This window comes from Podarcis vaucheri, assembly GCF_965113315.1.
Source record: "Podarcis vaucheri genome assembly, chromosome: 12".
Taxonomy (NCBI): domain Eukaryota; kingdom Metazoa; phylum Chordata; class Lepidosauria; order Squamata; family Lacertidae; genus Podarcis; species Podarcis vaucheri.
Genome location: NC_138750.1, coordinates 25,895,819 through 25,922,618, shown reverse-complemented (window position 1 = coordinate 25,922,618; position 26,800 = coordinate 25,895,819). Strand labels below are relative to the sequence as shown.

The 26,800-nt window shown below is 42.5% G+C and overlaps 2 protein-coding genes across 5 annotated transcripts; one reads left to right on the top strand and one right to left on the bottom strand.

The window, feature by feature from the left end:
* Positions 1–639: 639 nt before the first annotated feature.
* DPH3 (diphthamide biosynthesis 3) lies at positions 640–2,833 on the bottom strand. Of its 2 annotated transcripts, none has more exons than XM_082193586.1 (3): positions 2,543–2,833; positions 1,865–2,020; positions 640–1,066 (listed from the first exon to the last, which is right to left on the bottom strand). In XM_082193586.1, the coding sequence occupies exons 1-3, from the start codon at positions 2,648–2,650 to the stop codon at positions 1,001–1,003; spliced, it is 330 nt and encodes a 109-aa protein (XP_082049712.1). In that variant the 5' UTR covers positions 2,651–2,833; the 3' UTR covers positions 640–1,000. The 2 variants fall into 2 exon arrangements, with proteins under 2 accessions (XP_082049712.1, XP_082049713.1); XM_082193587.1 differs by having other exon boundaries at positions 1,865–1,939; positions 2,543–2,758.
* Positions 2,834–2,964: 131 nt separating this feature from the next.
* Positions 2,965–25,956, top strand: OXNAD1 (oxidoreductase NAD binding domain containing 1). 3 transcript variants are annotated; one of them, XM_082193520.1, is made up of 8 exons: positions 2,965–3,210; positions 9,932–10,077; positions 11,430–11,493; positions 13,704–13,810; positions 19,727–19,868; positions 23,201–23,443; positions 24,783–24,891; positions 25,457–25,956. In XM_082193520.1, exons 1-8 carry the CDS (start codon positions 2,980–2,982, stop codon positions 25,609–25,611), a joined length of 1,197 nt encoding a protein of 398 aa, XP_082049646.1. In that variant the 5' UTR covers positions 2,965–2,979; the 3' UTR covers positions 25,612–25,956. The 3 variants fall into 3 exon arrangements, with proteins under 3 accessions (XP_082049646.1, XP_082049647.1, XP_082049648.1); XM_082193521.1 differs by having other exon boundaries at positions 3,063–3,253; XM_082193522.1 differs by lacking the exon at positions 2,965–3,210 and adding an exon at positions 3,812–3,835.
* Positions 25,957–26,800: the final 844 nt, after the last annotated feature.

Genomic DNA, 26,800 nt, shown 5'->3' with positions numbered 1-26,800 from the left:
GGAATTCAGGAAAAACATATTGAAGTCATCAGGGTAGATATTTTCCAACTCAGAATCAATGTAATAAATACATGGAAAGTGTCACCAAAATCTCACATCCTGAAACTGCAAGCCCAACTGAAAAGTCCACTCACAACCAAGTAAGTAAGGCAGTGATGATGATTACAGATACAAATATAAGAAGGTAGCAGTAACTGGATCTCTCTCTAGGGAGACTAGCTGATGTGGCATATATAAGAACTAATAGTTTACATAAGTTTAAACAGAATTAAGTCAAGCCAACTGAAAACAGGTACGGGGAGTCTGTGGCCCTCCCGACGTTGATGGATTACAATTCCCATCAGCCCTAGCAAGTGTGACCAATGGCCAAAAGTGACGAGAGTTGTAGTTCAGCAACACATAAAGAGCCACAGGTTTCCAATACCCGCTGTACAGAAAGATTGGGCTCCATATTTGGAAATACCAGGTCTGGTGTTACAGCAACCCACCAAGAAAAACAAAAACGTCACTGTAAGCTATTCAGTTTGGCAAGACAAGAGAGTTTAGCATGATGCAGCTTTGCAGAAAACAAAAGATCATCAAGACAACTGGTATAAGCTTGACTTTAACAAATTTAGCCTCTATTACAGAACCCCCCTCTTAAAAAAAACACAGCATAGTCTTCTTGCTCATATTATAGGATCTAGCAGCTCGTTCTGTATATTACATAGAAGAATCCATTGTCCGAGAAGTGCAACAAGCACTTTTAACACTTTCGTGTATTGTGGACTGTCACCCTTTTCAATCTCACATGTGGAAGAATATTCCATGTATTTAAATATATTAAGAACTTATGCACACAAATACATGATTTTTTTTGACACATCAGTTCTTTTTCTCAAACTACTGATGAAGCTGATGAGAAAGAGCAATTTGCTATATGCAGAGTCTCTTCAGAACAGGCGTGCTTGCATCTTTCTGCCCAAATTTTCCAGGAACAGCAAAGTTCATCAAGCGATCATCAGCATTTAACCAGTTCTTTGTTTGCTGGTGGTGCAGAGACTTCTTCGCCACACATAAATTGTTCCTAAAATAGATATTAAAAAATAGATGTCATACGTTTTCTCAGTAGTCACTGCCACCCTTGCCTAAAATTCATGCTGAATTTGTGGCCCGCAAAATGATTACAATTATATTTTGCAAGCAAATTATTTCGCCAAGTGCATGGATGTCTCAGAAGGTGAAAACTGAAAATAATGGGTGATAACAAGTGTCACACGAGTCTCATGCAATTAGACTTCCTCTTCTTCTACTTCCCACTGTAGTCCCCCTCCCGCAAAATCTGATCTCCCAACCCGTTAGATTTTGGGTGTGCATGGGAAACTGCCGAGACGAGGAAAGGAAGGGAAAGCCCTGCAGACTCAAGTGTTAAATCAGTTCTGATGGCTGGTGAACACAATCAGATGTCATCAGGTGTATGGGTCCTAGCGCTTCCATACATTCGTGATTTCAAAGGCAGAATTGACGTGGGGGGGGGGATTTCTAGGTACTGCTTTTTCCTGGATCATGGCAAGTCAATTGGGAGCGGGGTGGAAATAACATTTTTTGGCGTTTTTGTTAAAAAAATAAGCCGAACCACTTTGGGTCTTCCTTTAAAAAGTTCAACAACTTTCAGGGTGTCCTGGTTTTTATTTTTTGAAATATGGCAACCCTTTTAGCTCCAGACCAACTTAATTACACTTAGTTCCCACTGAAATCAACAGGACTTAAATGAGAACAGCAGTCTAGAACAGTTTGGCTCAGGATAAGGCAGCTTCTTATGTACACATTTACGAGGACATATTTATGAGGACAAGCACCTCAGGTGCCCCAGCCGACTTCTCACCTTATCGTAGATGACTTTTACTATGAGTGAGCAGCTTGGACAGGTGGCTACATCTTCACCATTCTCCAGATCCTCCTGCAATGACACACAAGAGTCTATCATCACCTGGACAGGGCAAAGCAGTAACCAGTCATTCTTGAAGGAGACGAGCACTTCCTTGTTTGTGATAATGAGTATCAGCACAATTCAACCTTCTTGGCAAAGGCTAGTAAGATCCAAGAGGCAGAGTAGAGAGCCATATAGAAGAAAATGAAGGGTAGAACTAGGAGTAATAATAATTATTATTATTTATACCCCGCCCACCTGGCTGGGCTTCCCCAGCCACTCTGGGCAGCTTCCAACAAAATATTAAAATACTGTACAGTAATGCATCAAACATTTAAAGCTTCCCTAAACATGGCTGCCTTCAGATGTCTTCTAAAAGTCTGGTAGTTGTTCTCTTTGACATCTGGTGGGAGGGCGTTCCACAGGGCGGGTGCCACTACCGAGAAGGCCCTCTGCCTGGGTTCCTGTACCCTGTACACTCTCTGTTCCCTGTACACTCTCAGAGGAAACAGCCCCGTCAATAACGCCAGATCCAAACCTTCTCCCTATGTGTGAAGGTACTTCTGAATTCTCCCTATGTATGGAGGTACTTCTGAATTCAGAATACACGCGTGCGCACCCCACTCCGCTTACCCGCGTGATGAGGAACCGGTCCCCGCAGGGACACGGGTAGCTGTAGGTCTCCGTCTCCTCATCGAACTCGAAGTCCTCGATCTCCACTTCGTCGTGGAAAACAGACATGCCCCAGACCGGATCTATCGCCTCCCCGATGAGCAGCTTTCTACTAACGCCGACAGGGTGCCGCTGGAAAACTACACGCCGCCATCTTTGTCCCGGGTTGACGCCACACAGGCTCGCTGCACCAATCGGCTGTCAGGAAGAAGAAAAAAGCGAACGAAGTCAATCTCGCGATGTCTTGGAAACCAATCGTGGATCGAGTGCACCCTAGAGCAACACACGGACGGAAGACAAGGAAGAACCCTATATCCGCTGCACGTGAGTTCGAAGCACCCGGTTACTGTTTCCGCCTTCGAGAGCGGAGTGACGTCGCTCTGCCCCTCTGAGTCTCTATGGTGAAGCCCTTCTACGCTTTCATAAGAGCGGGAAAGCGAGTTCCGATACTGGGCCGGAAGTGCCTAAATCATAGCGGCGGACTTTGGCCTCCCGCCCCCTCTTCGCAAGATGCCGTTGTTGTGCCGGAGAGGAAGTGGCGGTGCGGGTGCCGGTTGCTCGTGACTGGGCCTGTTAGGCTGAGGCCTTCGCTAGGCCGGGCGACGCGTCCTGAGGAGTCTGCGGGGGGAGTAAGTCGCCTCCCTTCGCCCTTTTGGACCCCGCGAGAGGCGGGTGAGTCTGAAAAGGGACCCGCGGGAGTAATGAGGCGGTGGCAACCCGCGCCCTGTCACGCCGGAGCGAAGCCCCTTCAGGGCATAGCTGTCAACTTGTCACCTTTTTAAAGGGAAATTCCCTTATTCCGAATAGGATTCCTCGCAAGAAAAGGGAAAAGTTGACAGCTGTGCTTCACTTTCACTGGGTTTTACTTAGGATGTGTTTATTTATTATATCGCATTTATATCCCACCATTTTTTTAACTCGAGGAGCTCGAGGTGGCGTACGTGAGTCTCCCCGCTTCATAATCACACCCCCAACAACCCCGTGAGGTAGGACAGAGCGAGCGAGTGAATTGTTGGCCCAAGGTCACCCGGGAAGCTTGGTAGCCCATGAAGAGTGTATACCTGAAGGAGCGTCTCCACCCCCATCGTCCAGCCCAGACACTGAGGTCCAGCTTCTGGCAGTTTCTCTTACTGCAGGAAGTGACAGGGGCCCAGGCAGAGGGCCTTCTCGGTAGTGGCGCCCGCCCTGTGGAACGCCCTCCCAGCAGATGTCAAGGAGATAAACAACTACAGAACTTTTAGAAGACATCCGAAGGCAGCCCTGTATTGGGAAGTTTTTAATGTTTGTTGTTTTATTGTGTTTTCATATGTTTGGGAAGCCGCCCAGAATGGCTGGGGAAACCCAGTCAGATGGGCGGGGGTATAAATAATAATAAATTTTCTGTTTGCCTGGAGGGACAATGGAAGACATCTGAAGGCAGCCCTGTATCGGGAAGCTTTTTTAAGTTTGTTGTCTCGCTGTGTTTTTATATTATGTTGGAAGCTGCCCAGAAGGTTTGCAGCAACCCAGTTGTCTGGGTGGAGTATAAGCAATGCTTTTCTCCCCTAGGAAAATACAGTCATACCTTGGTTTGCGAACATTCTAAAACGTTTTGGCTCCTGAACGCCGCAAACACGGAAGTGACTGTTCTGGTTTGTGAACTATTTTTGGAAGCCGAACGTCCGACAGGGCTTCAGTGGCTTCCTATTGGCTGCAGGAGCCACACATTGGTTTCCAGACGTTTTGGAAGTCAAACAGACTTCTGGAATGGATTCTGTTCGACTTCCAAGATATGACTGTCGGTGCCAGTACTCACCATGAAGTTGTTACAGTAAGTGCCACACTTTTTAACAACAACAAAGAGAGGTGCCGGTACTGCGTAACCTTGAGTACCCCCCTGAAAAAAAGCACTGAGTACAGTATAAGTAATAAATTATTGTTATTAGAATTTGGATCCTGGTCCCTCCCAGGTCCCGGACAGGCATTAACCACTACACTGCCACTGGCTCTTTCAGACAAAGCTTTCCTTTCCCCCTTCTCCCCCACACTGACACAAGAAGAACCCTGCTGTGTCAATCTGTAGGTCAATCGTTTGTTTGTTTGTTTGTTTACATGGTTTTTTTATCCTTTTCCTCCCATCCCCAGTTTATCCTCACAACAACCCTGTGAGGTTGGCTAGGCAGAAAGATAGTTTATGAAGGGGATAGCTGAGTGGGGATTTGAACCTGGTTCTAAGTCATGGGTCTGCAACCCGTGGCTCCGGAGCCGCATGTGGCTCTTTTACACCTTTGCCGCGGCTCCGGGGTGGATACTAGCGAGGGGAGGAGGCGCATTGTGCGCCCTGACACTCCCCACTGTGGCGGGCGCTGTACTGGCTGTGACGCCGCATGGGGGCGGTGCGTGCGTTAGTCACGCACCGTCCCGACGTCGCCCGCTACATTGTAAGGGGCATGTACGCTGGTCACTGTTTTGAAGGGGAGTGAAGAACACACACACAAAAAAGGTAACTTGTTAATTTAATGTTTATTTCTATGAGGAGGAGTAATTCTGAGGGGTCAAACAAAGAAATAATAAAAAAGTGACAAAAAGTTATTTTTATAATGACGAGTTTTGCGGCTCCCAGGTTTTTTTTTCTCTTCGGAAACGGGTCCAAGTGGCTCTTTTTGTCTTAAAGGTTGCAGACCCCTGTTCTAAGTGCTCCATACTGGCTCTCCCATCTAGTCCATCATTCTTCTTGCCTCAGTAGCCAATCAGATCCTGAAGGCAATTGGTGCCCCGCTTCTGGCCACTCCTGCCAAAGCTGGTATTTATTGGCACTCTTTGTGGTTACTGCTGGGTTTTTCACATACCCCACTCCATTTTCAAAAAGCACTTTGTGTTTGTAAAGTATGGGATTGTGAATAGCTTTTATTGTGTTTGCCTTCAGGAAAACTTTGAGGGGTGAGTCAGTATTGGACGAAGAGCCTCTTTTATCTCCCTTAGTAAGAGTGATTTGTCCTCCAGGTGGGCTGTAAACTTAAAGTTGGAACTGCAGGTTGGTTAAGTTTAAGTAGTTCTTGCCTACATTTCAGCCTGATGGCAGATCATTTTCAGTGTCTTGTCAGTCATAGTTGTTAATGAGCCATTTGAGGTGTCAAAATTAGTCCAAACATAAGAGATACATGAGTGCTGTGGTATCATTTCAGATAAGATGCATCTGTTCAGTTCAAAGTTTGGTGTTAAGGCTGCAGTCATTCTCTCTCTCTCTCTCTCTCTCTCTCTCACACACACACACACACACACAAACACTCGTGTGTGTATAAACTCAGGGATGTACTTCTGAGTAGACATACATAGGATTGGGCTGCAAAATAGCTTTGTGGAAAGTTGTAGCCTGAAAACTAAAGTAACTGAGCACACCCAACATAGAATCAGAACATTATTATTTTAAAAAAATAAACACAACTCACCTAGTCAGTTGTAGTTCTCAAATGCAGCTGTACCAGAAAGGTTCTGACTGTCTCTGGAAAATGTTTAGGCTCTGATCATATCTTAACTTGACATCTGGCAGGTTTATTTTCCAATATATTTGTTTCCCATTATTTAAAATAGAACCTCTCAAGTGACTTCATTTGGCAAACCCTCTCTTGCATCTTGTCACATTTTGATGCAAACAAGTAGGGCTTTGCAAAACTGAAAAATAGTACAAAAGATGGCTGTCTGCAACCAAAACACAGTCATTGAGATGTGTTACTTTCAGCCTGCAATCCTGTAGAAATTTCTTTATGAGTAACCTCCATTGAAATCAGTGGGGTCTATCCTGAGTAAAGATACTTAGTGTTGAGCAATATGTACACAACGTTCCCACAAGTGAAACAAATATTTTTCTATGTATGCGTCCATAGTACATTGTTCATTTGCTTTCTCTGATGCCCAGGACAGATATAATGCTCACAATATGCTATCTATGGTTAGGAGATTTTTAGCATGTATTGGAATCATGAGTATCTTATCCCTCCTTTTGCATGGGTTTGCCCCCCTCTTCCTTTTTCAGATTCCATGATGCATCACTGTTCAAGATAACCATGCTCAGACCACAGTTGGTATAGTTGTAATGTTGCACCAAGGAAAGGAAGATTTATGCATGAGATTAAAGGAGGGTGGTGAGGCAAGAAATATATGGATCCCAATCAACTCCATTGTTGCAGTCATGATTTTGAGATTAACACCATTACATCAGTATTGAGCCTAAGCACAGATGTTGGATTATTCTTTGACAGTGCAATCCTATACATGTCTACATAGAAGTAAGTCGTGGAATTTAGAATTGTAAAATCATGGAGTTGAAAGGGACCCTGATGATTATCTAGTCCAACCCCCTACAATGCAGGGATATGCAGTTGTTCCTTGGGGATCGAACCTGTAACCTTGGTGTTATCAGCACCATACTCTAACCAACTGAGCAATCCTCTCAAGAAAATGTATATGGAACTGCTACCTGAATTACATATTAGTTGAAACTAGTTTCACATATCATAAAATCCAGGCAGAAGAACAGGATTCTGTTCAGCGTTTATCTTAGAAAATGAATACTGTTGTTTTATACGATCTACCTATCATTCTTGCAAATGTATAGCAAGATTGTAATGATTTTAGCTAACTTGCGGAGCCAGTATCTTTTGTCCCTGCTTATTTAATTTAGCATCCACATGTGCCCAGAAATGGTGAAAAATGTATATACATCCCCACCTGTGTTTGAATATATCTGTAACAAAGTGTTGTGAAAGCTGCCAGCATTCATGGGACAGATAGAGAGAGGAAAATGTGGGGGAGAACTGAACAGGTTTGTTTGTTTTATGAGCCAAATGTGTTGACATTATAAGAGAGCTCTGGAGATTTGATGACTTTAAGGAGTCAAGGAGTCAACCACTAAGCTATTCCCAATGACATAATGAGATTAATACATGTGTATATCAAAGTTCACAGGGATGGAGCTAAATCATACAGAAGAGAAACCTCATATTGGTTCTTGAAGTGGTTGTTCTAAACTACCTCCTTAATGTCATGGAAAGAAACATTTGGGATTTTTTGGGGGTATTGCTTCTTAAAGTCAGAGAGGTTAGCCACCAGCAGATGTCACTAGTAGACACAAAAGGTGTTGTACAGCATGTTGCAGCTGTAAAGGCCTATACAAACTATTGCTGTGCACGTAACACACTTAAAAATAGACAACAAAAAGAGTGGAATATTAAATGCAGTAGTTGTGTCTGTGTTATAAAGCTGTGAGTTGAAACACTATACAAATGTTGTGATCTTAAGCATGTTGGCTTTGCACTAAGTTCTATTGAACTTAGTGGAACTTTTCTAAAAGTGAAGAGGATTGAGTCCTTAACATCTGAGGGCTCGTTTTGGGGAAGGCTGTGCCAAAAACACCATAAAAGAAGCTATAGCTTTGTTTTTTTAGCATAATACAAGTTAGACAGTACACAACCTACTTAAGAGCTAGGACTATTTCCTATTACAGATAGGTAGCCGTGTTGGTCTGCCATAGTCAAAATAAAAAATTCCTTCCAGTAGCACCTTAAAGACCAACTAAGTTAGTTCTTGGTATGAGCTGGAAGGAATTTTTTATTTTGACTATTTCCTAGTTCATACATTTATTACATTGTGTGTGCACTTATTAATTTTCTTGGAGTAGCTTCTGAGAAGACCCTTGGTTATTACATGGCCAGCAGATTGTCATCTGGTGACAACCCAGAAGTGGGCCTTCTTGGTGATAGCACTCCTGAATGCCCTTCCCCAGATAATTTGCAAGGCAGAAATCATAATGACTTTTAAACAAATCTTTAAAGGATCTTCACTGGCACAATTCAAAGTGTTGGTACTGACCTTTAAATCCCTAAACGGCCTTGGCTCAGGACACCTGAAGGAGCATCTCCACCCCTATCATTCAGTCTGGACACTGAGGTCAACTTCCAAGGGTTTTCTGGAGGTTCCCTCACAGCGGGAAGTAAAGTTACCGGGAACCAGGCAGAGGGCCTTCTTGGCGGTAGCACTCTCCCTGTGGAACACCCTCCCATCAGATGTCAAGGAGATAAAGAACTACACAACTTTTAGAAGGCATCTGAAGCCAGACCTGTTTAGGGAAGTTTTTAATGTTTGACATTTTATTATTTTTTGTATTTTGCTGGAAGCCGCCCAGAGTGGCTGGGGATGCCCAGCCAGATGGGTGGCGTAGAAATATATAGTAATAGTAATAATGATTTATAATCTTTAAAAATGAAAAAGAAGAATTGAGTACTCCGTTAGTACCTGTACTATGAATCCTCAAGGACTTGGATTTTGTTTTAGTAAGAGGTGGAATACTGGCCTTGATTCATCTCCATGTGGTAGTTCTTGTGTGCTTCTCTATTGAATTAGCCTCATCTGCTCTGGTGGTGGCTCTGAAAACACACTGGATTTAGCATGCATCGCTCAGTGTTTTATGATGAAAGCATACATGCTAGATATGCATTTTCATGTGTGAAATCTTTGTGCCGAGAACCCAAATCCGAGCTATATGATGCTTCCTAAAATAACTCTTTGTACCAGTTGTGAGAACCTGGAGCCCAGATAATGCATTTACCCGCCCCCCCCCCCCAATTTCACAGCCCTCTGGGGGTTGTGGCAGAGATGAAGAGAAAGATGGGGTTGCAGTGAAGGGTGCACTTAAAGTTATGTTAGCCTAAAATTTTCGGCTTAATGATTTTAAAAAAACATGTAAATAAAAGGATAGTTCCCATTCAGGAGCCTCCATCTCCTCAGAAAGGGTGACATGAAGCAGTGGTTGCCAGCATTTAATTGGGTTTGCCTCTGTGTTCAAGAATATTTAGTGGTCTTACTCCCTGGCCTGTCCTCTCCCAGTTCTTGTGTTCCATTGCGCGCGCACACACACACACACACACACACACACACACTGGCTTGTAGTACATCAACACATTCCCTAAAGGGCATTTGTTAACTTGGAGAGACACATATAGTAATGAGAAGAATCTTGTCTTCTGGTTAGGTGTCTTTGACTGAAGCAGCTTTAGTCTGAGAGAGAGATGTGTTTATGATGTGAGTGCCTGTTTCATGGAAAGTTTCTGTGATGTCAGCACTTGTCCAGGAATGAGCTCATTTCACTTAAATCACCAAGCCAGCAACATACTTTTTGTGATAGGTAACTCCTCTTTTAAATATTTGGAAAAGATGTTATTTTTTTCTCCTTAGAATTGGGCAGGTCTGCTGTTTGACACAATTGTCAATACTTGCTAATTGAACAAGTATTTTAGGAAACTGAAAAATGAAGCTTTCCAAAAAACTTAAAGAAAACTACAATTGTTAACTGTGCTGTTTTTTTTTAAATTGCAGGTGCTTATAAGACTAGAGAACGCTATGGTCTGTGCTGCTGTTTTTGCTATTCCTCCGTTGCTGAGAAGTACTGCTGGAGTTCTTCCCATTTGTTCTTCTATCTTACATCTGAAACATGCGGCGCTATGTTATTGCACAGTAAATGGGTAAGATGTTTGTGTCCTCTAAATACTAAAATACATGTTGAGAGAAATGGAAATATCCCCATAATACATTTGTTACATTTCTTTAAATTTATATGTCACTTTTAATTTCAAAAAGCCCTGAGGGGTTCGCAAATCACATTGTCATTTACATAGCATAGCAGAGCAAATTAAACCAAAAAAACATATTCACCCTTAAAACAGCAGCATATGGGAAACAATCCCATAGAGTCTTCTACAAGTCCATTTTTCCAGAACCTAATTGGTGATAACTTCGAGAAAGCTTGAAGGGATACATTTTTAACACCCAGCGAAACTGGAGTAAATATTATCACTGATGGCCCTCCAGAGACTTGGTGTTTCACAGAGGATGCTGCAGCCAAGAAGGCCCTCAACTGAGTTGCCACCCCTTGGGGCTCAGCTGGCAGTGGCACCCCAGGAGGGTTTTCCTCCAGAGATCTCAGTGGCTGGGCTGGCACATGGCAGGAGATGAATATTTGGGTCATTTAGGGCTTTAAAAAACAAAACGGGCTTAAAAATGAACAGGCAGGCAGAGCAGATTGTGGAGAATAGGTGTTACGGTGACTCTGAAATGGCATGCTGCTGAGTAATCGGTTGGCAGCCTTGGACACCAGTTGCCATTTCCAAGCCATTTTCAAAGGCAGCCATGTGTAGAGCACATTGCTGTAATCCAGGCTTGAGGTTATCAGGGCGTGGATCACCATAACAAGGTCCAGGAATGGCTGTAGCTGCTGAATCATCTGCAGCACAAAAAAGTGTATTTGGAACTTCAAAGATGGATCTCGGAGTATGCACTCGTGCTTCAGGCACCCCATAACAGTTTGTCCAACCACCTCCTAGATTCAGAAGCTGCCCACCAACAGTAGTACCTCCTCCGTCTTGTCAGTTTATTGGTCCTCAGTCATCCCATTATTGTTTCCAGATACTCATTAAGTACCTGGAAACAAATCCCTGGATAAACTCTCCTATTATCTTCATACAGACGTTGAAGATTAGAAAATCTTATGGATGATAAGTCTATGAACCGTGATAATTAAATGGAAGCTCAATATTCAGACATTCTATACCTCTGAATTTTAGACCCTAGGCACAAAATGCCCATTGCCTATATATGACTTTCAAAGGCATAATGATGGTTACTGTTGGAAACAGTGCTGAATTTGACAGACTTTGTCTCTTCTGGCAGCTCAGTTCTGTTCTTGGCCTTAGAGTTTTGTTCTTAGTGACTAGCGACAACGGAATCCTAACTTTAAACAGGTCTTCAATGAGCTTTTTTATTTAAGCTATACAATAAAATTGGGTAATGACGGTCTTAATTTGTCTTTCATTCAAAGCAACATGAAATCAAAAAGAAAGCCAGATCATCTGGAGAGAACAGCACATGACATTCGACAGGAGGTTGGTATCATACAGCCTGAAATCTACCATGTGCCAAAGAACTTGGATGAGTTTGGTGGAGACTTGGCCCTTCTGTTTAGGGAAGTTTTAAATATTTAATGCTGTATTGTTTTTAACACTTGATTGGGAGTGGCTGGAGAGACTCAGCCAGATGGGCGGGGTATAAATAAATTATTATTATTATTATTATTCTCCTCCTCTCTGTGATTCTGTTTCGTTTATCATCTTTTTGTGATTACACGGCTTCAAGATGGCTTGTTTCTAACAAGCAGTAGTCAACATTAACACAGTTTGTCAGGTCAGACAAAACAACAAGCTGCGGTTAAGGAAAAACGGAAGCAAAAACTCCCAGACTCCTCATGACTGTGCTGGAGGAGTATGAAGGGAAATGAGGGACAGTCCTATTCTGCTTCTTAGCTCTAGCTCAAACCTGTTTCCCATAACAACTTTGCATGCAGGATCTAGTCATGTAGTCATGGCTATGATATTTTTGTCCGCAGATTAGGTCACAGGTTAATGTGAACAGGGTAAGGCTAGTCATTTCCTACCCTGGGGCTTGACTGGGGCTAGCATGAAAGCCGTAAATGATTTAACTAGCGTGACTGTTCTTTCGTTGCTGTTGTTTGACATTGTCTATTAAAGTTATAAAGAAAAAAGTGTGTTAGCTTTTAACTGGCAAGTGTCCTGTTGTTTTACTGGACAGTAGACATGTTCAAATATTTTTTTAGGGAGAAATTCATTTCCTGCCATGTGTTTCAAATTAAAATGTAGCTTGGTTACATTTCATTTGTTAGACGCCAATCCTGCTGGATGGGAAATGACAGAGTCATAGCTGGAATTTGATGAGATTATGGTGTTGGTGGTTTTGTTTAGTTTTTTACATCTCTGTACTTTTGGACCTGCACAAGTCATCTGAAGAACCTGGCTTTTCAGAATATTAAGTATCTGTAGTGAACACAATAATTCCAAATAGTAGTTTAGAGTGTGCAGGCTGTAAAAGTCAGGAAAACGCAGCAGAGTTAAGGAATGATGTAGACTGAGGCCTTTGGAGAGCCCCATGGTATAGTGGTTAGTGTTCAACTAAAACTTGGATTTAAAGCCCCATTCAGCCATGAAGCTTGCTGGCTGACCTTGGATCAGTCACTGGCCCAGTTTGCACACAATTTTAAACCATAGTTTAAATTTAAAGTATGGTTTAATGAACACAAGTGCCTTGCTGCACTCCTTCTCCTGACTGTGTCACATGGGGGAAGAAACAAGGTGGAGTCAAGCAAACCTAGGCTTGTCAGGGCTTGTGCTTGGTGCAATAGCCTGGGCTCAGACATTACAGTACAAGAAGCCAGACTCTGGTTTGTTTAAGTGGCACAGTCAGGAGCAGCAGTGGTGCAAAGCCCAATAGTTGGATGTTACATGATATTTAACATTTCTCAGCCTAAGCTACTTCATTGTGTTGCTATGAAGTTAAAATGGGAGAGGGGGGAACTGCCCAGAACTTATTGGAGGAAGGCAGAGGGCCTTCTCGGTAATGGCACCTGCCCTGTGGAACACCCTCCCATCAGGTATCAAGGAAGTAAACAACTATCTGACATTTGGAAGACATCTGAAGGCAGTCCTGTTTAGGGAAGTTTTTAATCTTTGATGTTTTATCATGTTTTTAATATTCTGTTGGGAGCCACCCAGAGTGGCTGGGGAAACCCAGCCAGATGGGTGGGGTATAAATAATAAATTATTATTATTATAATAAATAAACTTAAAATAAATTCCCACTACTGTTCCCAATTAGACCATCAACAAACTCGGTTTCCTATCCATAGAAGAACACAGTGATGCAGAGATCTTAAATTCATAGAGCCCCGCCCTCCCCCCATGTTTATGGGATTTAGCGAGAGAAAGTCATCAGAATGAAATTCCTAATCCTTGGGAATAAAAGAATTGCAAGGCTACAATCCTAAACGCTTCCTGGGAAATAAGCCCCACTGTACATAGTGAGACTTACTTCTGCATTAGCATGATGAGGGTTGTTCTGTAGATGTTTGAGTCATTGTAGAACGGGGGATAGGATTGAGACTCCTAGTTGTCTCATTTCAGTATTGGTGACGGATGACTGGAAGGAGGTTTCAGCACGTGGGATATTCTCACTATTGAAAATGTTGAGATGCTTTCTTGAAACAGTAGTGGTGGTATTGGTAACAGTGATTTTTGTCTTTTAGATCATTTCCAAAGCAAAAGTTTGTGGAATCACCAGCGAATCTGAAACAGTTAAACGTCTCCGTCTGGCAGTCACAGATAAAGAATTTACTTTTAAAGCAGGACAATGGTAAAGTTCCTTCTTCTGGATTTATTAAACAAGAGGGGAAACTTTCGAGGGCAAGCCTAATTTTTTGAGACATTTTTGCAAATTGATCCAAGCAATCAGCTTCTGTGGTATTCACAGAAACATGGGCTTTTCCTCTTCTCAGCTTTCTATGAAACAGCTGGTAAAAGTGGTTTGGGAATTTGTCCAAATTTTATCTCCATGGAAAACATGGCCCTGCTCATCAAATAGAATAAACCTCAATTATAACTCTTTTTGCATCGCCCCAATTTGTCGCTTTGTGCTACATTTTTTCCCTGAGAGAGCTGTATCTTAAGAATTCCAAAAGCACACTCCACATATAAATCTCCTGGGCGACAGAGTGCTTTCTGTGCGTGTTGCAAATGATTTTAGTTCATATCACCACATGTTGCAGAAGAAACCTCTTTTGAAGACTTCCAAAAGCAGGTTGAATTACAGCATGTGGGAAGCCACTGCTCAAAGAATGAGAAAGTCAGCAGTTTCACAGGGAATGCCCTGTTCATGCCTCAGAATCATAGAGTTGGAAGGCATCCAAGGGTCATCTAGTCCAACCTCCCGCAATGCAAGAATCTTGGCTAAAGCACCCATGACAGGTGGCCATCCAACCTCTGCTTAAAATCCTCCAAGGAATCCACCACCTATAGTGGGAGTCTGTTCCACTGCTGAACAGCTCTTACTGTCAGAAAGTTTTTCCGAATGTTTATTCCAAATCTCCTTTGTTGTAACTTGAATTTGTTGGTTCATGCTTTCAGGATCTGTGAGTTTTTTCTCTGGACAATTCATTCATAGTCTGAATTGGATTCTGTGCTTGTCAGCTTGGGGAGTTCCTGCCCCCCCAGCCCCCTTTTTTCTTTATTTTTGTTGCTCCATCTGGTGAACAGGTTTCATAGGAATCGAACTTTATCTGATAGGATGCTAATAGCATGAGCAACTAGTTCAGTGTTAATTTTGCAGCCTTTTACATTTAGAACAAGAAAACAAGATGTTGATTGCAATAATTCATGTTTGTGGAGCAATTTGCAGCAGCCTTTGCACATGTGCACAGATGCATACTAAATTTGTGCTTGCTGGCTCTTGGAAAAACATTTACCCTTCAAAAATGTTTTGGTAATTATCATACTGAAAACTGGATTCTGTAATTATAATTACTCTTTTCATTATCTTCCTTTTAAAGTATTCTAATTCTGTTTGGCATGCTAACTTTCTGCCAGTGCAGCCCATAAGTGTGATTGTGTTCTAATGAGAGATACTAAGAACTAGGCCACGAGAGAAAAGGTTAATCGGCCTACTTTTGTAATGAAGTGGCAGGGTTTCTCTTCGTAATGCAAACATGCACAACTCCTTTGCATAATATAAAAGTCACATAGCCGCTTCCAAGGAGCTAGTATTTTGCTCAAGATATGCCTACTTCGAAGATATGTCTAGCATCACAGATGCAGCTTGCCAGAATCTGCATAGCAGTATTTCTTAGATTGTTGCATGCTTCAGTCTCTCTTGAATAGTAGTCTAGGGAGATATATAGTGAAAGATACTATTCTTCCTTTGCTTTAAACTTTCCAGCCTACCTATTATAAAACTGTAATGCTGTTTGACTTAACAACTGTTACCTTCTTAAGCAGCTTTGTAAATAAGCCTGCAAAGTTTACGGGCCCAGAAACATGTTTATTAGTCTGCCTGGGGGGCTAACAGATGATGCTTGCTGCATTTCTATGGAAGAAGAGCTTCCCTTCACTGGTAGCCCACGTGGTTTCCATACTGGGTGTAGAGGAGGCACAAAGCACTCCATCCCTCTTCTGCTAGCCCACTTACTCACTTGCATGCCGTTCCTTGTCACCTATGGCGAGCAGGTGAATGATTAAACACAGGGCTGCCATAAAGATTAAAGAAGCAATATGAGTGTGGGTGTTTCATAGAATCATAGAACTGCAGAGTTGGAAGGGACCACGTGAGTCCAACTCCCTGCAATGCAGGAATATTTTGCCCAGTGTGGGGTTTTGTTCTTCAAGTCTTTCCTGCATGGATTTTATAATCCACAAAGAAAAACCGGAAGATGGGCTATCTTGTGGCATGGTGGGTAGGTGGGCGGCATCTTCCTAATAGCCTTGGCACCAAATTAAGACTGCAGCCTGATCCAAACTTAAGTTGCCATTATACAAATCTATGCTGCAATCGCCTTTGGAATACTGTGTGCATTTCTGGTCACCTCTCCTCAAAAAGGATATTGTAGACTTGGGAAAGGTTCAGAAAAGATAAGCCCAAATGATCAAGAGGATGGAGCAAGGAAAGGTTGCAGCGCCTGGGCCTTTTGAGTTTAGAGAAAAGGTAAGTAAGTGTTGACACGATAAAATATTCATATGATTAAGTAAAAGGTAAAGGACCCCTGGACGGTTAAGTCCAGTCAAAGGCGCCTATGGGGTTGCTGTGCTCATCTCGCTTTCTGGCCAAGGGACCCGGTGTTTGTCCGCAGACAGCTTTTCAGGTCATGTGGCCAGCATGACTAAACTGCTTCTGGCACAACGGAACACCGTGAGGGAAACCAGAGCGCATGGAAATGCTGTTTACCTTTCCACCACAACGGTACCTATTTATCTACTTGCACTGGCATGCTTTCGAACTGCTAGGTTGGCAGAAGCTGGGACAGAGCAACTGGAGCTCACCCCATCGGCGGGGATTCGAACCGCCGACCTTCTGATCGGCAAGCCCAAGAGACTCAGTGGTTTAGACCACAGTGCCGCCTGCGTCACCTCATATGATTATCTATGGGTGGCATAGAGAAAGTGGATAGAGTTTTTTATCTCTAGATAAAACCCACTCCCTTAGAGTGCCTTTTGCTCTCATAACACTGGAACTCATGAACATCCAACGAAGCTGATTATTGGAAGATTCAGGACATGTAAAAGAAAGCCCTTCTTCACACGGTGCATAGTTAAACACTGGAACTCACTCCCACAGGAGGAAGTGATGGCCCACCAACTTGCAGAGCTTTAAAAGAAATTCTCGGAGGATCATGCTATCAATGGCTTCGCTTAGCCTTCAGGGTCAGAGGCAATAATGCCTCTGAATACCAGTCGCCGGAAACCAAATGAGGTTGTGCTTGGCTCTTGCTTGCAGGTTTTCTGCAGGCATCGGGGAGAAATTCCATTCATACTGATTTTCTCACCATGCAATCATCTGCATGCGTAAGTCCCATGGTTGTCAGTGACGTTTACTCCCAGAAGCATGCACACGATTGCAGCCTTAAGTATCCAAGCACATAAGGATCGGATCACAGCAAGTACCCATAGTCCTTGCCAATTTGCCAGCTTTAAAATGTAGAGGTTCTGGGGTGCCCTGAAAGATTTTACAAAATCCCAGCTTGGGTAATACACAGCTTCATGTAAATAAAGAGAGGAGCCCAACTCCATTCAAGTTAAGGGGAACCTTGTGGTTGACTTTCATGAAAAATCGTGCAACTATTTGCCCTAGACGCAGAAATGCGTTTCTGCACATAGATTCTGTTTTAAAGGCTGTGCAACAGGCTGTGCGTAGAGCAGGGAAAGCAGATACCAATCATGAAATGCATGTGGGGGGAAAACATTTGAAAGGAAAGCGATTTTTAATGGTCCTTGGGAGGCGTTCCAGCATATATTATGAGGAACCACTTTCCTCCCCTCCTAATCAGGTTTCTGTTCATCTTGGGTTGATAGCCTGTTTTATATAGCACTTGTTAGGTTTAATTATGAATAAATGCATATAAATATCATTTATGTGCATGCAATTATATACAATATCTATAGCTTTCTGTGTGGAATATGTTACAAGCTCTTGCTGGTATCTGTAATTAGTGAAGAGCTTCTGTGATACAGTCTAGCAGGTTAACTGTTAGGGAATTCGCTTAAGCTTGATACTGTTTCACAGTCAACTTCTACTGCAGTATCTTCATAAGACTAAATGGGTCTTGCTTCCTCTGTTTATCACTGTCGTAGGCAAACACAGGGTTTGATGCACAGGGTAAGAGCCTCTTGAAGCAAGATTCTGGAGCATCTAGGTGGGCAGGTGGTATTCAGCAACCTCAGTTTGGTCGTTGTCATATTTTAAATAGGCTCTCGTTCTCCCAAGGCTGCTTTAATGGTCCGATTTGGCTATTTAAAGTTAACTATGGATTAATGTGAGTGAGGAATGTTCACTGTGATGGTCCTTCTCTCCTGCTGCGCTGCCCATAAAACAAGCCAGAGTCTGGTTTGTTGTGCTGTCTAAACCCAGATTCATGGTTTGTTTGGGAGAAACAAGCCTGGCTTTTCATGGCAACGACAAGCCAGAGTCTGATTTGTTTTATCTACGGTGCAGCAAGAGCATTTGAGCAGTTTCTACCACCAGGCTGGTAGTTGAAATTAAACCATGGTTTGTTTAAAACTATGGTTGAATGTAATGTGCGAACCATGCCATTGTTTCACCACTGTGGTTCTGTACAATAGAACCGGTCTTAAATCTTTTATAGATCATTTTGGTGGCTTTGTTAATTTACAATGCTGAGGTATATTCATGCAGTTATTTTCTTTGTAACTTAACATTGGCACATCAAAATGTGTATTGCATCATTAGTTACACCAGCAAACAAACACCTTTCATTCTCTTGTTGCTTTAGCTTGTTGGTGTACTGGTTCCCTTTCCTGCATTTTCTTTCATCTCAGTCGGTTATTCATTTTTACTGGTACTAATTGTTGCAAGGTCTCTCTCACACATAAGTGCAACCTTCCACGAGTAGGGCCTCAGAGGGCTTTTAAAAAATATTATTTTATATAATAGTTGCCCAAAGTATGCACATATACACACTCTCATGGAGGAGATTTCTTAAAATGAGATTGTGAATTAGCTAGCGCAAATAAGCTCTCTAGCTCCTGCCTTTACGGAATTGGTAAAGTGTCAATGGGCAGATTTGCACAAGAGCAGCTTTGAGGCATTCCAGTGATAATTGGGAAGAGTATTTGTCCTCACAGAGGGCATGGGGGTTGTCGTTTTTAATGAAGTACTAGCTTTTGAACAAAACCCAAGCAAGTAGGGCACTAAATACAGTCACAGGTTAAACACCCTGCTCAACTTGTACTAAATTAAACTGTTCAAACATATAGTGTTAACATTTAGCAGGTGAATTATTTTGCCACTAGAGGGTGCTATAATGCAGCTTGGAAAGTATCATTTATAAAGGGTCTTTTTTGACCTCAAGGTAACTAGACTTCATAATCTGTGAACTCTTGTATGTAAAATAATAATAATAATAATAAAAATTCAAAGATCCCCGCTCCTCCTAGATGCTGGTTTGGAAAAATAATTGAGTAGTGTTGATTTTGGAAACTTGGTGAGAAATTCGCCTTTAGAACTTAACTCATCTGGAATGGTTGATCATGATGTGGAAGCAGACTTCTATAGCTGAATGAACGTAGAGTAAAATGCATACAACACTTGGGTCTGTACCCACCTGTCTCCTTGGGAGATCTCCAGAAGGCTAAAAGATGGGATGTTAATACAATCTGTGCTACATCAATAAGTTCCTTTTCAATTATACAGAAGCAATCAGCCAGTCTATCTGGCTGCACCTGAGCGGCAGGTAACACTGCAAGGTCCATTAGTTTGGCTCGGCTGGGACCAACTACCATTCGCCTCCTCCCTCCATTGATGAAACCGTCAGCTCCAGCGGCCCTCCCTTCTGGTCATTATTATTATGTGGCATTTTGTAAGAACTGGAACCAGAAAACAAATAAAGTGTAGGACACATTCAAAACTTGTCCTAATAAATAAAGCTACATTACAAAGTTGAAGAGATAGCAAACTGGAACTTTTAAATGGAGGATAAAAAAGAATTTTGCTTTAGAAGACACTGAATAGAGGACTTTTCTTTCTTGAATCTGTTTTTTCTCACAGGGTAGACTTCTTTATACCTGGAGTTGCTGTAGTTGGTGGATTCTCAATATGTTCAAGTCCTGGTCTGCTGCAGCAAGAGGGAGTTTTGGAACTAGCAGTGAAGCAAACCACACACCCTCCTGCTCATTGGGTTCACACTCAGGTATTTATAAGCTGCTTAGTGCTGTTAGTTGTCCTCATTTTTTAGTGTTGTTTTAAAAATTATTCCACTGTTTCAACTGTTATAACTCCCCTTGAGATCTTCAGGTGAATGACACTGTACAACAATCTTTTAATAGTCTGTCCAGACTAGTATTCAAGTCAAATTTCATTTCAGTTTTGTACCTCCTTGTCACGGGCTGTGGTGGGAGCTTTTAAGTTCTCCTACAAAGGTTTCTCCTCCTTCAAAGGATAGGTGTAGTTTTCTCTACAAAAGCATTTCCTTTTCCTTGAATTGAAAGCGTTACCTTTTTAACGCAACCCACTTTTCAAAACTAAATTTATGCAATTGCACACACAGTTCTCCTTCCTTTGTGCATCTGGTCCAGTATCCTGGGAGTGAGGAGCCTTGGGACTGGTTTGTGAAATAGCCACCTTTAGCTTTTGTTAAAGCAAATTGGTAGGTGACCAAGGCACACAAACGTGACACAGATTTGCAAATAGTAAAAGTGCAATGCTGAAGGGGGAAAAATTGGGAGAGAGAGAGAGTTTGGATTTGATATCCCGCTTTATCACTACCCAAAGGAGTCTCAAAGCGGCTAACATTCTCCTTTCCCTTCCTCCCCCACGACAAACACTCTGTGAGGTGAGTGAGGCTGAGAGACTTCAGAGAAGTGTGACTGGCCCAAGGTCACCCAGCAGCTGCATGTGGAGGAGCGGGGAAGTAAACCCGGTTCACCAGATTATGAGTCTACCGCTCTTAACCACTACACCACACTGGCTTGGGACATCTGCCAGGAGAAAGGGCAGCTATAGGCTTCTGACCTGTTTATAAGCTGGTATCTGTTTTATCTGCTGCAGCATGGAAATACCAGAAAGTAAAGTGACTGGTGTCAAGCCGTGTGGACTCCTGTCGAACACAAGTCTCTTTAACAGAGCAAATACAACGGTCTGCTGTGGTGATCTGGAGCTACACTTAACTGTGGTTATGTTTGTTTAGTTATATCATACTTGAAACATCTCTAGGCCGCTAATCGGGGCAAGCAAGGCATCTTTCATAAAAGCACGCTTCAAGAGAATGCCATTTTTTTATTTGGGGCCTTACTTCTGTTCTGTTGGGAGTCAAGAGAAATATGCTTCTCTCTCGCTGACATTGTATTTGTTGACTAACATTTCAGTGTAAAATCAATGCCGTCTGATCACTTGAGCGAAAAGCATCCCCGAGTGAGCCCTAATCCATCCGGTACCATGTGACCATAAAAAGTGCTCCTACTGTTCTTAAATAGGTTAGTTTCATGCGCCATTGGAATTTCAATAAAATAACTCACTTTGAAAGATGTTCTGGAGAAGTATAGAGCCAGTGTTACTGGACCACACATGCTAATACAAATCCTTGTGGAGATTTCCTATTGATTTCCCTGTTGCTCATTAGGGACCTCTCAGAACCTAACTTCATAATTATCTGCCTCTGAGGCATCTCTTAGGAGTTTTCCTTCCTTCCTTCCTTTCCCTACTTTAATTTTTTAAATTAAATTCATGGTGGCACAGCACTGAAAGCAGTTAAAGGCATTAGCTAGTTCTGGGGAGAGCATGTCAAGACACTGGGATTAATGGTGATCTAGAATTGCTGATTATTATTCAAGGTTTTTTATTATTAAAAAAAATCTATGTTGTATCAATTTGTAGCTTTTAAACTGGGCATCTGTATCCCTAAAATGAACACTGTCATCTGAAGAGATTGCAAGCCCATGCCTTTTAAGAAAAATGTGGAATGATTATAGAGCCAATGCAACTAATCTTAGATATTTCCATTGCATATGATTCTGTGGTACGTTTTTCTTAAATTATGTAGTGAATTGTGAGATCTAAACAATAAGTGGTTTTGAATCTCTTAGTAGCAGTAAGGCATCTATCTATCATCTATATCTATCATCTATCTATCGTTTTATTATGCTTTTATTGTTAACTCTTTGGGATATTTTAATTTGTTTTAAGGGATGTATACTGTGCATTTGAAAATAGCTATAAAAAGAGTGGCTGGACTGGTTTAGAAATCTTGAATTGTAGACAAGGCCTAGTTTGCATGTCTAATGGGCTCTTGTCTTAATCTGAGCAAATTTTATTGTGTATGCAGATAAGTATATAACTATAAATTTCAAAGTACTTTTTTAATGCAAGATGTAGAAGGGCACAGTACTGTTCAGTTTTATTCCCCTTTCTGTGTGCAAGTAGAACATGTTTAGCCTCACTGATTCTCTGGGAGTGTTTCCGCTTCTGATGTTTTATTGGGTGGGGAACCTTGGCATCTTAACCCCTGTGTGCAGAGTTCCAGTCCTGCAACAGGGCTTTTCTCCCCGTCCCCATATGCAGTGTCCAGAATCCCTGAAAATGCCAGGGGACTTTGCAGAATGGTGTGGGTTGCAGAAGAGGTGGAAATTTATTTGCTGTTGCAGGGGATGGTTCCCCAATTTCTGCTTCCACTTGTGCTATGCCTATTGAATCCCAACCAACTACTTCAGTTCTTGAGTCCAACATGACGATATTAAATTTTCTTTTGACTTCTCTCACTTTCAGTAGTTAGAAAATGTTAATTTTTTAAACAAGACGTTCAACAAATTTTTTGCCATATCTTTAAAAACAACTTTCATATAGTTCATCTGTTTTCGCCCCAATGAGGTCATTCCACATAGTGCTTACTTAAAGACGTGACCCAAGTTGACCTGCGCTGTGTCAGTCCAGATTTTACTCCGCATAATTTGATTTTCCCTGGAAAGGGTGTGTGCACTTTTTTATTCCAAATCCACTGCTGTGTGTCTGTGACTGGTAACCCTTTTTGGCTACCATGTCGCCATAACAGCTGCAAAGATTGATTGATATGATTGTAAGCTAAACACTGAAATGAATGCAGGCTTGCTTGTTATGTTTTTTTGGAGAGCACGGACAGCATTTCCTTTTAAAAACCCATTACCACTGCAGAATAATTTCTTCCCACTCTCTAACATTCCTCTTGGGAGCATTCATCTAAAAATACAGCTGCTCAACTCCTGGGACTTTCGGATCCCTTCCTTGCGGTCCCAAGTTCTCTGAACATCACACTCCTTTGTTTTAAGCCCGTATCGTGGAATCGGAGGAAGAATGTAACCATATATCGTTATCACTTGGAGCAATCTGCCAAATGACATTCTTAACTTTGGAGAATGTGTGTATTAGAATAATCTAACTTTTTCTTCAACCGGGAGGCATGTAGGAGTGGCTTTTCGGATACTGCCCTGTCTGATTTACTTTCAAGCCCTTAAATCAATCTCTCTCTCTCTCTGTCTTTCTTTTCTCCCTTAGTGTACACTTGGCTCAGAGGTGGCCTTGCGAGTGGGAGGCAACTTCTTCTTTGATCCTCAACCTGCCCACGCCCCTGCAAACCTCGTGCTCATAGCTGGCGGAGTCGGAATTAACCCCTTATTTTCTATACTGCTCCATGTCGCGGACCTTCAAAGAACTCGAGAGAACAAAGGACCTGGTTACAAAATGGGAACGGCAAATCTGTTCTATTCTGCAAAAAACACTCACGAGCTGCTCTTTAGGGTAGGTGACATTATATAATGGTGATGGTGGTGAGCATTTGTGCCCTGCTGTTCAGCCAAAAGGCTCCCAGAGCAGCTTGCAATCAATTAAAACAAGATAGCCCCTACCTGCAGGCTTACAAACTAAAAAAGAAAAACAGCACACAAGGGAAAGGGACAGGGAGGAAAGAGACGTACATTCATAACACACAAATATATATATCCATTATTTGCTTTCCCCCAAGATTTGCTTGGGTTAGCTCTGAGACTGATTGGGTAGAGATGAGCAGAGAGAGGGGCATCCTTTGCTGAGGTAGCTGGTCTCTGCTGCCTACTCCTCCCTCGGCAGAAGCGGTCATAGTCTGCCACTCCAGTCAACGCAGCTGTCAGGGAACTGCCATCGGCTCAGAGGCGAGAAATAGAAGGGCAGTTGTGTTACAGGGAGCCTCCGAAAACCTTGCGAAGCAGTTCCTCTTCCAGGGAGGAGGAAAGCCCCACCTCCAGTGGGGAAGAGGTGCAAGGACCAGAGGATGCTGGTGGGAGCCTTAACACCGCTCCTGGGCAAGCCGGACAGGAGGGAAACACTCCCTTGCCATCGCCCATCCTGTGCAGTAGTCTAAGGCGCAAAGAGGGAAGGAGAAGGCTGGGGTAACGAAACTCTTATGTTGGGGGAGGTCCAAAAGACGACCACTCCCAGGTTCTGCTAGCGATTGAGCCAGACATGAGCTTTGGGGCTCTTCACTGTAAATAGATTGCACCAAAATAAAGCCCGTAAAAGACAGGTTGGAGTCCTGCCTGGTTACTCTTGAGCAACTGCAACAGCCATCTGACAGCAGCCATTGGAGTATGAAGGCCAGACAAGGGAGGCCACTCCAGACACAAGCTGCTGCTGCTTCTCCTCCTCCTCCTGCTCCTCTAGCTGCCCGTCAGACCTTTGCTCCAGAAGCAGTGGCCTGTGGAGTCGTTGAACAGATTCTAGGAGGGGCATTTCTTTCTCACTGGGCACGAGAAGTCATGTTCTCCTGCCAAGGTTTCCATCTTCCTTTTTCATCCCTGCTGCCAGGTCACATGTATGTGTTTCCTCCCTCTGCATCTGCAACTGCGCTAAGGAGGAGAAACGTTCACGAGAGGGGGGCAGAAAAAGAGTGGCCATCTCCCAAAAGCTTATTTGTATGTCTGGACGGCATTGTAGGAAGTATTCCCCAGCTCTCTTGGGCAGTAGGAGATGAGAAAGTTCCATTATCCTTTGCTTGAACAGAGTGCTGTGTTCTTACACTCGTCTTCCAATCTGTGGGGTTGGGACTAAGCATCTGCTTTGATTTATCGGGCTGTGGCTTGAGCAAATATCATTCGCATTCCAGAAACATATCCTTGGTTTGACGAACACATTTCCTGGAAGAATCACATGCAGTTTCCATGTTACCAAGCAGAGTTCACCAATCTGTGAAAATCTTCAGCCTTACATCAAGGGTATGTACTGTACGTTAAAAGTATTCACCGCATTGTGAGTTAGCATTAAGGGGACATAACTCAATTTGATTCTCTGGCTGCCTTTTCATGTACATAATTCTGGTCAGAGACTTAATAAGGAGTGTAATCCCTGTTGTATTTCCTCAAAAGTAATTCCCATTGTTGTCAATGGGCTTTCTCCCAGGCAAGCTTACATGGGATTGCAACCTAAGTGAGAATATCGTACCCAAAGTTGGACAGCTTCTCTGCTACATTCAGTGATCTTGTATCTCCTAATTCTCATTTACCATTTTCCCCCAACAACTTTATATTTTTCTTGGTACTAACTAAATTAATCGTGTTTCACCTTATGCCCCAGCTCAAAAGTTTTGATCTCTTCCTGGGGTTTCCTGTTAAGGAGAACAGACCTTTGTCTTAAACAATAAATCTAGTAAGGACTGCAGTAAATTTGTTGTAAACTGCCCCATGTAGCTGAAACAGACCTAGCAGTTGAATAATGGTGGTTTCTTCTTTTGAGTTATTAAATAGCTTCATAATTTCCCTTATTTCTTGTGTTCTGTATTAGAAGGAAGAATATCTGCAGATCATCTAGAAAAACACATATCCACGGATACTTTGTGGTATATCTGTGGTCCACCTGCAATGATTGAATCCATCTCCAAAGTGCTAGCAAACCTTGGTGTGACTCAAGATAAAATTTTCTTTGAAAAGTGGTGGTAGCTCACAGCAGTTCTTCAGCGGAAGTTAAAAAGAAAGAAAATGAAATGCACGCGCGCGCGCACACACACACACACACACGCGCGCGCGCACACACACACACATATATATATATATATATATATACATATACTATAATATATACACACTGATGAATGCTGAGAGTTTGCAGAGAATGTTCTTTTCCCTTTGCCCCAATGAGATCTTTATCTATGAAATTATGTTAACTTATTATAAACCTGGCCAACCTATCTTTATAAAATGTACTGTGTTTATTTTTGTATCATGACAAACTGGTGTGTGAGAGAGTGAACTGTAACCTCTAAAAGTAAATAATATATTTCCTTACACATTTTCTGAACTTTTTATTATAACTATAATGTTTGGGACAAGAAGGGACAGACGTGGGCTGAAGGCCAAGGGGAGACTCAGGCATATTGAGAGAGAACTGCACACAGGGGTAAGATCTGCCTCTGACAGAGGGCTTTGTATTCCCGCCCCCTTCTTTTTTCTTTCCCTTTTTCTTTTCTTTTTTTAAACGTTTATTTAGTTTTTTTAATTGTATCATATGCTGAAAAGTTTCAATAATATAAGTTTTTCAGTTTGTTTCCTCTCTTGACTGCTGAAGAGACAAGCCCGCTGTCTGCTTTAAAAATGGCTTGTCTTCTCAGCAGCATTGAAGTAAGCAAAACTTTAGCTGCACATTCCAGGTATTGCATGCTACTTCTTCAGTGACCTCTTAAAGCCATGGCCTTAACGCATGGGAGTTTATTACAAGCAGCACAGGGGGTAGCGGTGAAAATACAGCTGCTGTGCATTTGTGTGTGCCAACAGTGTGCGAAGGACAACTCATGGAATCGAGCGTACTCAGATCCCGGATTTTGTGCTCATGAAATGGCCATTCTTGTGAAAAGTCTTCAGCAGTGTACCATCATAATGGAGAAGAGCATAAGAAAACCCATTACTTGGAAGGAAAATCCATTGATTTGTGTGGGATTTGCTTCCAGCTGAGGTGTTCAGGACAAAGTAACCTGGGCAAACAGGTCTGCATGCTAAGCTACCTAAGACTATCGTATCCTTATGACACTATATAAACCAAGGGGAAAACAGCTAATTTAAAGGCTGCTGTGTCACTTCATATCTATGGTAATTAGGAACTAATTATGTAAAATGCCTTGAGGCTACCAAAGGT

Coding starts and splice junctions, on each gene's coding strand:
- DPH3 (XM_082193586.1), bottom strand. CDS start 2,650: ATGTCTGTTTTCCACGACGAAGTGGAGATCGAGGACTTCGAGTTCGAT. Junction 2,021..2,542: donor ACCGGTTCCTCATCACGCGG/GTAAGCGGAGTG, acceptor ATCACAAACAAG/GAAGTGCTCGTCTCCTTCAA. Junction 1,067..1,864: donor TAAAAGTCATCTACGATAAG/GTGAGAAGTCGG, acceptor TATCTATTTTAG/GAACAATTTATGTGTGGCGA.
- OXNAD1 (XM_082193520.1), top strand. CDS start 2,980: ATGGTGAAGCCCTTCTACGCTTTCATAAGAGCGGGAAAGCGAGTTCCG. Junction 13,811..19,726: donor ACTTTTAAAGCAGGACAATG/GTAAAGTTCCTT, acceptor TTTTTCTCACAG/GGTAGACTTCTTTATACCTG. Junction 24,892..25,456: donor TCTTCAGCCTTACATCAAGG/GTATGTACTGTA, acceptor GTTCTGTATTAG/AAGGAAGAATATCTGCAGAT.